Consider the following 12,739-nt stretch of genomic DNA (forward strand, 5'->3'; position numbering starts at 1 on the left):
AACACAACAGGTTATAGCTATTTATATAATAATATTTTTTGATATAATAAATTATTATTGATCTTCATGGTTCGATTTGACTTGAGCTGAACTGTTAAATTATCAGTTCATTAGGATTCGTAGATAGTTTGAACTGAACCATTGGTACATCATACATCAAATTTCACAACCCGGTTTAGCTGGTACGACTTGTACTTCCAAGTCAATTCCTATAAAATATTTTCTGGGAAAAATTTGCATTTTTCAAGTTTGAATTCCAATTTCCAAAAAAAAAAATTCAGGCATGTGATCAATTTTGTAAAAATTTTTTTATAGGGAATACGATTTGAATTTAATTATCTCAAAAAATGAACGATTTAAAGTTTTAAAAATATTAAATAATACCGATATTAATTATAATGTTATTGATGAGACGAAAATACAAAAATAATTTTATGCGAATACAATAATTTTACGTACGTAAGTACGTTATCCTGTTATAAACTTGTGCCATATACATTTATTTTTTTGAATTACTGGAGAATCACATATAAAGACTGGTATAAAATAATTATTTAAAGGTAAATTTAATAATGTCGTTATCAGATAAATTTTTTTTAAAGAATATGGCAAGAAGAAATTATTGTTGACTATTACAATGTAAATAATAATATGTAATACTTTACGTAACTTTATGTAATTAACTGAATTTTCCGTAATAAAATTTATAATTTTGTTATGTAACGAATAATATTTTGTAAATTTTATATGAAAAAGTGTTTATTATATCATCATAAAACATTTTGATATCGTTTAAAAACATGAGTTTATCATTTAATCATAATAAATTATTATCAGCCACATTTAATAAATTAATAAGCGGAATTTCCTATTATCTGTAGAATGGTTTCTTTGATAAAAAGAAAAAATATGCGGAAAAACTTTACATTGAATTTTTAATTGTTTAAAATATTTAATAAACAAACGCTTATCGCAAAGTGTAAATCATCCAACGATAAAATAAAATAACATAGTGTGCTTATTTCATTGGATAGAGTTTATTAGTAACCGGGTCAATGGGTCACTGGAACTGCATTTAAGGTCATGGAACTTGGTCGTACAACAAGGACGTTTTATAAATTGGTGATACACATATATTTGATGCATTCATTTGTACAATGAAGCCCCAAGATTAAAGAACGGGACCTTTTCTGAAAAAGAGTAATTTTACTTTGTTGTTGATCACTTTTTCGCCTTACGAGTACATTTTTGCATAAATTGGATAAATTGGAAAATTCTATAAAAATTTGTATTATTCAAATTTCAAAAGTAGAATTCAATGATATCCTTCTTTATAGAGAATTGCCTAACAGAGATAAAGTACAAATATAATTTTGATTTTAATGAATGAAAAATGTATTATTATTTAGTTACGATTTTTATTATTGATTTTGAGCGATTATCAAAAATTTAAATTAATTTTTTTTTCGTTTTATAAATTTTATAAAACTGATAAAAATAATTTATGTTTGATTGATTTTATTACAAGATGATATCATGAAATGATAAAACAAAAAAAAATAATTTCGATCATTGATTTTATTTATTTATTTTAATGAATTTTTAATTATTTTTATGAAACTTTTTCCGTTTAAAACAATAAACGTCAATAAATGTTTATATAATCATCTATACGCAGCACGTGAAATTTTAATTGGACAGCGATCCACGTTGATGATTTCATAAAGATAACGTAATAATTGATGAAAGTTATCTCGGATATCCCTATCATTTTAAAAATTATCAATGAATTTTGGTTCACTGCGAAAAATTTCATTGTTTTACTTTTTACAGATATGGAATTTTTTGTTGAAATGTACCGCTGTTTTCCCAAAATAACTTGATATAATTGTGTATTACAATAGAATATTAGAAAAAAAAACAAACTTTATTTTAATTTGGATTTTTTATACATTCGATATTTGAAATGAACATCAACGTAAAAAAATAAAATTAAAATTAAAATTAAGCGGGAAAATTGGTTTAATTTTAAGAAGGCATTTAAATTTTATCAAGAATTTATTATATTGAAACGACAAGTTTTTTGTCAAACAATATATATATATTTTTTTTAAATTTTTAATTTTAATAAACAAAAAAAAACATTTTTCGTAAATCATTTATAAATAGAGCTAACAAATAATTATGTAACGACATATTTGTTTTTTATGCTGAAAAACGTGTAATTCTTGAATGTAAAAGAATTAATAATTCATTTTTTGTATGGCAAATACGGTAAAATTTTTTTACATAGCCACATATCGTCATGCCACACGTAAACTGATCTTCTTTCCCCACAAAAAACAGTTGATCAACCACGCTCTAAAATAATGATATATAATTGGACAAGTAATCAATTTTATCTTTTATCAAAATCACTTATATATTGTCGTGATTGATCATATAGATATACTATAATTGCTAAAAGAATACAACCGTAGTAATAGGATATTAACGTAATAAATTTAATGAAATTAACATGTGTCAATTTGAGAAATTTTAAGAGGTTGTTATTTTAATATCCGGAAAAAATTTGGAGTTTTTTGAGTCATAAAAAGTTTTTCTGCGCTTCGGTTATATATATTATTCGTTAACTTTAAAACCGAAATCATAAATAAGATAAGATATTGAGATAAAGCCGCAATAATAATAAATTTAGAATGGGTTATACTGTAATACTGTATCAATTATGTATTATCTAAATTTTTATATAAAAGTAACGTTAGTTCTCAAATTTTACTTCATTTTTTATTTTTTTAAAAAAAAAGTAAAAACTTTTTTTAAAAAAAAAATACATTTACAATTTAATCCAACGAAATCATTATTAAAAATGTACGTAAAATTCCGATATATCGTTTCTCTTGATGACTTCTTGGCTCAAATAGATTATGATTATCTTAAACAGCTCAATGATCCACAGACACTTATCGCAATCGATCAACCCCTTCACAATTTCAAATTATTAACTGGAAGAGATTTATTAAAATTATATTTAAAGTCCGAGGCGATCCGATTAAAAGTGCACGATGAATTTATAGTAAAATCTGCATTGGATCATATTTGGATCACATATTCTGCGTTACAAAACAAGTTTACACTTTTGGCTGATGACGTCAACAAAATCAATTTAAATAAAATACGAGCTCGTGATGAAACTTTAAGTAGAATTATTCGATTGGACGTAACACAAGCGGTTAATAGTGTTTTTGAGGATCATTTTTTTAATGGAGTAAAAGATTTTAATAATAATGATAATAATGTTGGATTTGGATGTTTATAACTCATTCCTGCACATAATCCCTTTATATATAAAAGTTTTTATTAAGAACTTTTAACAAATTTCTTCTCGTAACATCTCATAAACTTCATAACTTGTATAATAGATAGACTTGATTAAGAAAATTTGAATTTTTTATGTATATACAAAACTTTATATAATTTTGAAAATGTAATCTTACAATATGTAAATTTTTCGAAAATATTATTATTACCTTCCCACCATCATTTTCTATAAATCATTTTAATTTCTATGCTAATTGATAACTGAACGATAAATTTTATTCCCAAGTAGATATTTAATTTTATGTTAAAAAAAAAAAAAGAAAGAAATTATGTCCAATTGGCGAAATCTATTTTTAAGGAAGCTATAGATAATTTGATTATTATTAAAATATTATATAATAGAAAAAAAAAAAATTTTTAAATTTTTTGTGAATAAAAATAAAATTATGAAATTTTTTCGTGAATAAAAAATAAAATTTATGAAATTTTTTTTAATTACCTGAATATTCTGAATATTTTGAATATTTTATAATTCTAGTTGTATAAATTGCATGAGGATGTTTTGTGTACGAAAAAATACTAGTAGCTGGTGATTTTGTTGAAATTAAAGATAAACATTCGTTATTTATTTCAGCTCTCCCAATTAAATCTTCTAATAATTTAGGTAATTCTTTTGCTTTAGGTCGTTTCGAAGGATCCCCATTCCAACATTGATTAATTATGTCAAAAATTAGTTTAGGAATTTTATGATTAGATTTTGGTCTTAACCCTCGACAAATTCTCGTCGCTAAGAATTCATCATGAGCTATATCATGATAAGGAGGTAATCCTGTACATATTTCATTTGCTATAATTCCAAATCCATAAATATCACTTTCTTGTGTATATTCTCGTCCTCTTAAAACTTCTGGTGCTACATAAGGTAATACTCCATATATTTTGTTATCATTACTTTGTGAATTCTTTTCATTCGCTGGTCGACATAATCCTAAATCTGCAATACGAATTGTATCATCAGAATTACTTAATATATTACCACAATGAAAATCTCGATGAATTAATCCCTTATAATGAATATAAAGAAGTCCAGACGCTATCTTATATAAAATGTTCAACTTTTCTTTCCAATTTAATGAATTATAATTCTTATCTAAATATCGTCTTAAACTACCATTTTCTGCATATTCCATTACCATCATGTAATTATTTGTTTTCGGATCTTTGGTAATACCAAAACATTGAATTACACAAACTGAGTTCATCACAATACACAAGTCAATCTAAATAAAAAAAAAAATTTTTTTTTTAACGTAAATACCGTAGTACCGTATTTTGCGGTATATAAGCACCCCTTTTTGCACTTAATGCCGGTCAAGATCATCATAATTCTGGCCAAAAATAGCCATAATTCTGGCTAACAGCAAAATACGTTAATTACAAGAAAAAAATAAAGCTTACTTCTTTTAATAATTCATCCGCTTCATTTGTTATATCCTTTGAATTATTTAAACGTTTTAAAGCAACTTTAGTATTTTTATTACATCTTTTCCATTGATTATTCTCAAAATCCCAACTTTCAATATACCCATCCTTCCAAATTGCTTTAAAAATAGTTCCAAAACCTCCTTCATCTAAATATTCAATATTATAAAACTTATCATATTCTATCCATTCGATAAGTTCAAAATTATTCTTTGCTCTTAATTGTGCTTTTTTTATAAAATCATCAACTATTTTGTTACCACTAGTCCAATTTTTGAAATTTTTTTTAGCATTAATTGTAAATTCATTATTATTATATACTTTTTCATGTAAACTAAAACGTCCTTTTTTGAATTTCATTATTATTATTTGTTTGGTATAAATGTAACACCGTTACGAAAAAATTTTTACAAACAAAAAATTCTTATTAAAGAAAATAAAAGGTATTTTAAAAATAATAAACCGACCAAATTATGGTGATTTGTTAGGAAAAAAGAAAAATGCATTAAATGCTTTTTATAATAGGAGAATGGAAATCTCTCTCCGAATTTAAATCCTTTTAAAGAAATTTCGAGAAAGTCGATCTGTTTGATGGTTGCTTTTGTGTAACACCAATAATGAAGTTTGTGTTACGAATTTTTATACAGAATTTAAAATCCTTGCAGGTAATGACTCATATGACTCATATGACGTCGATTGAATTGTTCAACTTGAACAAGTTTTTTGATAATGCAAAATAAATATCATTATATTTTATTACATTTTTTTTTTTTACCAAGTGTCGTAAACGTTAAACTAATATTTGAGACAAGCGAGGGTAATTTTAGTATTTTACAGTTATATTAACGCCGCAGCAATTAACTTCAACCTTTAAGGTTATGGCGTAGTAATTAAAGAAAATCTTCTTTTTTAGGCCTTATTGACTCGGCTTTTGCAAATCATTATACAAAGAAAAATTGATTAACCAAATAAATCGTTTCATTATTTTGAGTTTGCGATAAACAATACAAAGAAAATTTTAATTACATAATTTTTTTGTAACGTTAAAAAAAAAAGTATGAATAAAATTAGGAAATTGGCAACGGCTGACGAAGAAACGATCAGCCTTCAATTATATGCAAAGTGTGCACGGCCAAAAATAGGGTTTCTTTCGTTCAATTGCTTAAAATGAATTAATTAAATCTAAGTATACAGTATATTTATAAAATAATTTAGCACGTGATTATTATTATTATTATTTTTTTGAAAGTAAATGATAAATTCTCAAAGTTGAAATAAAATGAAATATTATAAAAGTAAATAAATACAAGCGCAAATATGCATTTATAGCGTCTAAAAATACGTTACTACCGGCCTCTCAAAGAATATTATGATAAGTCACAAAAGAAAAATGTAATCCAAGACTATAACTTAAAATCCAATCCAATTTACTCATAATTTAAAAGCATTGAAAACAGTCTTGTACGATTAGTATCAGTACCAGAAACGAAAAATCAAAGAACGATAAAAAAAAACCGAAAACCCACCTAGCCTCTATTTCTATAAGAGTACCGCCGCAGAAATCTAAAAAAAAAGAAAAAAAGACGATCGTTAATAATGAGGATAAAAGAAACAATAAAACAAAAATAAGTTCGAACACCTAATGAAAATTATACAAATTTAAAGACAATGGCATTTATTGGTATTTGGTGTTAGTATATATGTCCAAGTGTACTATAATTTTAACTTAAATCAGTTTTCAACTTCATTAAAATATGTATCGCTCAACGGTCGATCACAGTCGTGAACCATGCCCGTTGTCATACATTCCCCTCCCCTCTTTCAATATATTCACTAATATTATGTCTTTTTAATATTTGGGAGTTATTTTATGCTAAAAATATAATTTATCAATCATCTCATCAAAGTAATTTATTGAGCTCAAAATAGAATTACTATTTGAACTTTAAATGATCTATTTTTACATTCCAAATTTTATATTAAAATTCTTTTGTTCAAAATCTGCAGATAAATGAGCTTTATATGTAAACGGAAAATCTGCACCAAAGATATTTATATCTCTATAATTAAAATTAGCAGGAAACATAATTGCTGTGATTCTCATTTTATTTAACTTCACACCTATAGTTTCTGTTTTAGGAACAGTCATCTTGTACGATTGTAGCATTTCTTTTGAAATGTAAGTTCTTGGAGAACTGATGATGTCAATAAGAAAAATATATTTTTAATTTTATCATTTATATTTATTGTCATTAAACCAAAAGGTCCATCAATGTTGAAAGGTATTTGATATTAAGTTTTCCAAGATTTTTTCATGTAAATCTTTTGATTTAATATCTGAATTATCAAGTATTATCGGAAAATTGTTCTCCATTATTGTTTTATGATAATAATTTTGAAACAAACCTATGGATTTTAAGTTATTTTGACAAAATATGATCAGTTAAATAAAGGAAGAAAAATAAACAAAAATATTTATTAAATAATAACTCACCAGTTTATTTGGTACCAATTATTGTTGGTTTTTTACAAAGATTGTATGATAAATTATATGCTTTAACTAAAGACAATTGATATTTAGCTATTTAGTGTGGCACATATTCATCAGAAAACTAATCAAAATATAGTACATCCGATGTCATGGGATCACGACGCTGGAACGTTGTTGGTGCGAAGACGCGAAGCGCGGTGGCTAGGTGAAGATGTCGTATTTTCAAAATGACGTCTGTAATAGGTTTTCTTATATTTAATGATCGTTCCCATATTTTAAAATTTCGTTGGCGTGATGTCACATGATAATTATCATGTGAATAGAGTTCTTGCTATATCTGGTTAACACAATTTGTAGATTCCGTATGATGGAGCGGGTGATTTTTTACAAATTTAAGCTTCGTAAGTCTAACCGCTTGTTTTACGGTAAGTGAATAAGAATGATAATAAGGTAAAAAACATAAATTAATGTAATTTACTTTTACTATGCTTATTAGACAACGTTTTACTATTCGATTTGTAACTGAAAAATACCAAATAATATTAAATTGGTTGTTTTGGTTACTTTATCATACATTCATACTATGGTTCGTTACTCGTAAGCGAAAAAGTTAATTTTTTTATTAAAAAAATTGTTTTAGTTATTTTTTATAGATAAAAAAGTTTATCATCATTATTTTTACTTCTTAATAGAACGTTAATAATGTTAACTCATTACACTTATCGCTTGTTACCGGAACACTTCATATTGGCAAAATCTCATCCATTTAGATTATGGTTAAATGTATCAGTGCATGGATTAAACATTTTATTCGCTATAATAAAAACATTTTTAAATCGCCATATTATAGCTGCTTCTTTTGTTATTTAAGTTTTATTATACAAATTTCATGCATTTTTGCAGCTTTTATAAATTATGCGATGTAAGTTAAACTTTTATTTTTTAAACATATAATATATAATGAATTTATTTATTTTTTTGTTTTGTTTACTTATTTTTTTTCATCTTATTAAGAATTTCACATTGGGTATATATATGGGTTTATGGATTTTACAAAAGGATCAATATATATAATATATGTTATATTGGATTAAATATAGGATGCCATAATCTTCTTTATAATGCATGTACTAGTAAGTAACCTAGGAAGAAGATTTGGTCGTTGTGATACCGATAATGATATAAAAATAATGATGAATTTATTTCTTCCCTTCCGATTTGATTCAAAAAAAAATTTGTATTGTACAGATATTCCTAGAATAAATTTCTTAATTTTTTAGTTCGTTCTGACCCATTCAAATTAATCCTTATTAAATTAACTTTTGAAGACCAATGCATTGTGGAGTAAAAATTATGAATACCCTTATACGTGCCATGATTAAAAATGCAGGACGTATAAATACCCCAAGAATTTTTGTTGTGTTCCTTCGTTATCTATGTTGTCTCTTTTATAAGACAAAAATTTATACACTATGATTTAGACAAATAATTTAAATAACGAAAATTCAAACAATAATCCTAACAGTAACTCTAACAACAACAACCTAATAATAACAATAACATTAATAAGAATCCTTACAATGGTAACAATGATGAAAATGATATAGATTCAAGAAGTAACTATGTAAGCAATAATTCTCATTTCACCCCATTAAAAAAACAAATTGCTTCATTATTTCGTGAATAGAGTCATCAGTAACAATATTATGGACAAACTTCAACTATTACACCAACTTCTATAAACCAAAGCTTTAATAACTTTAGATTTAATCGTACTAAGGGAGCTCCTAAAGCTTCAAATTTTACTTTCACTTCTGAAATACAACAATCTTTATCATCAAACTTATATTCCACCACAAAGTGGTCATGAACATGTAGAAATCGCAAAAGTTAAAGATGGTACTAGTAAAGGAATATTTGATAATAATTATTCACTCAATCATGTTATACCAGTCGAAGGAAATAATTTATTTATGAATGAAATTTCGTATAATACAAATATTGATGCATATTGCAAAATGGTTATTTATCTAAAATGAATGAAATCACCTGGAAATTTGATTATCATAATGGAGATAAATAGTAAGATTATCGGTTGAAACATTTGATAATAATGTAAGAGTACAATGGTTTATTAAACTATTTACCTACTATGAACAGGGATAAGGTCCGATATTATTGATTCTTTACCGGAACTATCTATTTCGGATGATGAATTGAATACTTCAAAAGAATCATAAAGTTTCATCTGCTGTTGATAATACAATGCAAGCAATGAAAAAATTTTTTATGCCCATTCTTAAGGTATACCAGATTATTTTAACGCATTATTGGAATCGAAATGATTGAATCCCAAAATATATCACCCACTTTAACTGACAGTGATATCACTTACGAAACTTTAGAAATTATTCTTAATTATATGCAATGAATTTACGAGCATAAATCTATATAAATGACGAAAGTGTTTGTATATGTTAAGAATTTAAATAATAAAGGAAGTGCCATAATTTAACGATTAAAGGATATTTCTATTATAGCGAATAATAAGTTAATTCTGTTCATTGATACATTAATCCACCATTTAAATGGACTTAATTCTTCACATTTATTTATATTTTAATAAGAATATCCGATAAGGTAACGCTATTTTTATTTAATTTTCTAGTGTAACAATTAGCTAATTGAGTATTCCAAAAAAAAAAAATATTCCATTTTTAAATTAATAAATTGTTTAATTTTTATGAAAGAATGATTATTAATTTTTATATTATCTAATAATTTTTATGATTGTATATTTGTTAGTCAAATTGTTTTATGACATAATTCTACGGCAATTCGAAGATGATCTTATTTTTTATTAATAAATAAAAAAAAGTATTTTGATGTGATAGGTGGTAAGTGGACCTCAGTATTTAAATTACAGCATTAAGAAACGAACAAAATGAATAAAGTGTTAACTGTTAATGTTAACGTTAACATTAACATATTAAATATTAACAATAAAATTTGTTCTCGTCGGCTTTCCTTTTTCGGATGCAGATCATTATTTCGTTTGCTTACATAATACATTTATTATGTTTCAAAATTGACTTTTCCTTTTTTAATGCATTGTACCCCTCCAACGGCCAACTTTAGTGTTTTCAATGATAAGGTTAGCTTTAAAAGCTATTGTAATTGCCAAAATTGAATAAATTTAATTGCTGATCAGATTATTGTGTTTCTTCTGTGTATTTTAACTAGTCTTTTTTTGATAATTTTGTTGCCGATCTTGAAATTATTGCAACATAAAATAACGTTTCACCACTTTTTTTTCATTTCCTATATTTTTTAGTAATTTTTACATACGAATTAATAACATATTTTTTTGATAAATTATTTATTAAAATGGATGAAATTAAACTAACTGATGATGTATTTGAACAAATAAAAGAGTTCAATCGTTATGATTTGACTGAAAAACAAAAATCGTTAATTGATAAACTAATAACAAATGAAGAATTAAAAGAACGTTATAAAAAAAATGGTTTATGTAAAAATTGTAAGCAGCCTAAAACTACTTATAGTTATTGTCAGTCATGTAAATCACAATATTTTAAACAAAATTTCAAAAATTGGACAAGTGGAAATCATGACGTTGATGAATTTATTCAAAAAGTACAATTAAATGCTAAAAATGAAAACCAAATCATAGAGTGGATTGAATATGATAAATTTGAAGATGTTGAATATTTAGCAAAAGGGGGATTTGGAACTACCTTTAAAGCAGTTTGGAAAGATGGTCCTTGGAAAATTAATTATGACAATAATCAAATGGAAAGAAAAGGTGAAACAAAAGTCGCTTTAAAGTGCTTACATAATTCACAAGATATTACAGCAGATTTTTTAAAAGAAGTAAGATATTTTCTACTGATTTTAGTATTATTAGCCTTTATAATTTCTAAACTAACTACAATTTTCTCTTAAGGTTGAATCAAATATTTTAGCTTGTGAATCATATGATAGTCATTTTGTAGTACGTTGTTTTGGTATTACCAAAGATCCAAAAACAAATAATTTTATGATGGTTATGGATTTAAAAGAGGGTAACTTAAGACAACATTTAAATAACAACTTTATTTCACTGGATTGGAAGCGAAAGTTGTGGAGTTTATATAGTATTGCATATGGTCTTAAAGATATTCATAAAAAAGGATTAATTCATCATGATTTCCATTGTGGAAATATATTAAGCGATTTTGTTGAATTTGCTTTTATTACTGATTTGGGATTATGTCAACCGGCAAATGTCAAACCCTCTCAAAATAGCAATAAAAAAATATATGGAGTATTACCTTATGTAGCTCCAGAAGTTTTAAGAGGAAACGAATACTCAAAAAAGTGATATTTATGGATATGGGATCATTGCATATGAAATTTGTACAAGTTTCCCTCCTTATTATGATATAGCTCATGATGAATTCTTAGCAATGAAAATTTGTAATGGGTTGAGGCCAAAGTCTAATTATAAAATACCTCAATTAATTCTTGACATTATTAATCAATGTTGGGATGCAGACCCATTAAAACGACCTAAAGCAGATGAATTAGGAAATTTATTTACTAAATTGTGGTCTCATTGCGATAAATCTGATTCTTTAATCAGGGAGCAAGCTAAAGAAGCAGATGAAATTAACAAAAAGTCATCTTCAACAGTTAAATCACCATTATCATCTACTAGTACACTCTCATATATAACACATCCTCAAGCAGTTTACACAAGTAGACTTTTAGATTTTAAAAATCTTCCAGAGCCAAAAAATTCTAACAATGATGATTTAGAATATTCAGGTAATTTTAATTCAAAATAATTATTTAAACTTATTTAGAGTAATAATTATTCATTTATTTTACAGATTCCCTAAGAATGAATTTTACTAAACTTGATATTAATTCTAAAGGTAATTATTTTTGCATGCGACTTTAATAATTTATAAAATCTTAATTAAGTTATTTTTTTTTTATTATAGATGAAAGTAGTTAAACACAGTTACTTTAAAATGAAAATATTTAAAATGTAAAATACCTATAATTTATCCATTTTTTTTATTTTTTTTATTTTATTGTGAATTTGATGAGAGATCAAGGATAATGTTATAATGTTATTCTAGGAATTATATTCATGTCCGAAAAAATTAAAAGTTAACATTATAATAAAATTTAAAGTTATTTTTTTTATTTATGAATAAATAAATCACTAATATTTCAATAATTATATAAATAAGTATCACGAACTAAGTTTACTGTAAAAAATTACTTCTAGTGTGTGTCTTACTGTAATAAAGGCATCACTGAGAAGTTCATATATTAATTAAATCATTTCGAGATATACTATATGTATTATGTTATCGTATAAATTGTGGATGAGAATGAAAATTATTTTTTGTAAATATTCTTTACATAATA

General features: G+C 25.1%; 4 protein-coding genes across 4 annotated transcripts; 2 read left to right on the forward strand and 2 right to left on the reverse strand.

The window, feature by feature from the left end:
• Positions 1-2,869: 2,869 nt before the first annotated feature.
• Positions 2,870-3,319, forward strand: OCT59_004601 (uncharacterized protein; the record flags this gene model as incomplete). The annotated part of the gene is made up of 1 exon (XM_066148392.1): positions 2,870-3,319. One exon carries the CDS (start codon positions 2,870-2,872, stop codon positions 3,317-3,319), a length of 450 nt encoding a protein of 149 aa, XP_065996995.1.
• Positions 3,320-3,648: 329 nt separating this feature from the next.
• OCT59_004602 (uncharacterized protein) lies at positions 3,649-5,163 on the reverse strand (the record flags this gene model as incomplete). Its single annotated transcript, XM_066148393.1, has 5 exons — positions 3,649-3,683; positions 3,821-4,315; positions 4,553-4,601; positions 4,780-4,952; positions 5,064-5,163. The coding sequence occupies 5 exons, from the start codon at positions 5,161-5,163 to the stop codon at positions 3,649-3,651; spliced, it is 852 nt and encodes a 283-aa protein (XP_065996996.1).
• Positions 5,164-6,763: 1,600 nt separating this feature from the next.
• Positions 6,764-6,970, reverse strand: OCT59_004603 (uncharacterized protein; the record flags this gene model as incomplete). The annotated part of the gene is made up of 1 exon (XM_066148394.1): positions 6,764-6,970. The coding sequence occupies one exon, from the start codon at positions 6,968-6,970 to the stop codon at positions 6,764-6,766; it is 207 nt and encodes a 68-aa protein (XP_065996997.1).
• Positions 6,971-10,681: 3,711 nt separating this feature from the next.
• On the forward strand, positions 10,682-12,317 carry OCT59_004604 (uncharacterized protein; the record flags this gene model as incomplete). The annotated part of the gene is made up of 6 exons (XM_066148395.1): positions 10,682-10,865; positions 10,953-11,188; positions 11,262-11,379; positions 11,852-12,124; positions 12,190-12,234; positions 12,304-12,317. 6 exons carry the CDS (start codon positions 10,682-10,684, stop codon positions 12,315-12,317), a joined length of 870 nt encoding a protein of 289 aa, XP_065996998.1.
• Positions 12,318-12,739: the final 422 nt, after the last annotated feature.

The sequence above is a fragment of the Rhizophagus irregularis genome, chromosome 12 (assembly GCF_026210795.1).
Source record: "Rhizophagus irregularis chromosome 12, complete sequence".
In the NCBI taxonomy this organism is placed as follows: Eukaryota; Fungi; Glomeromycota; class Glomeromycetes; order Glomerales; family Glomeraceae; genus Rhizophagus; species Rhizophagus irregularis.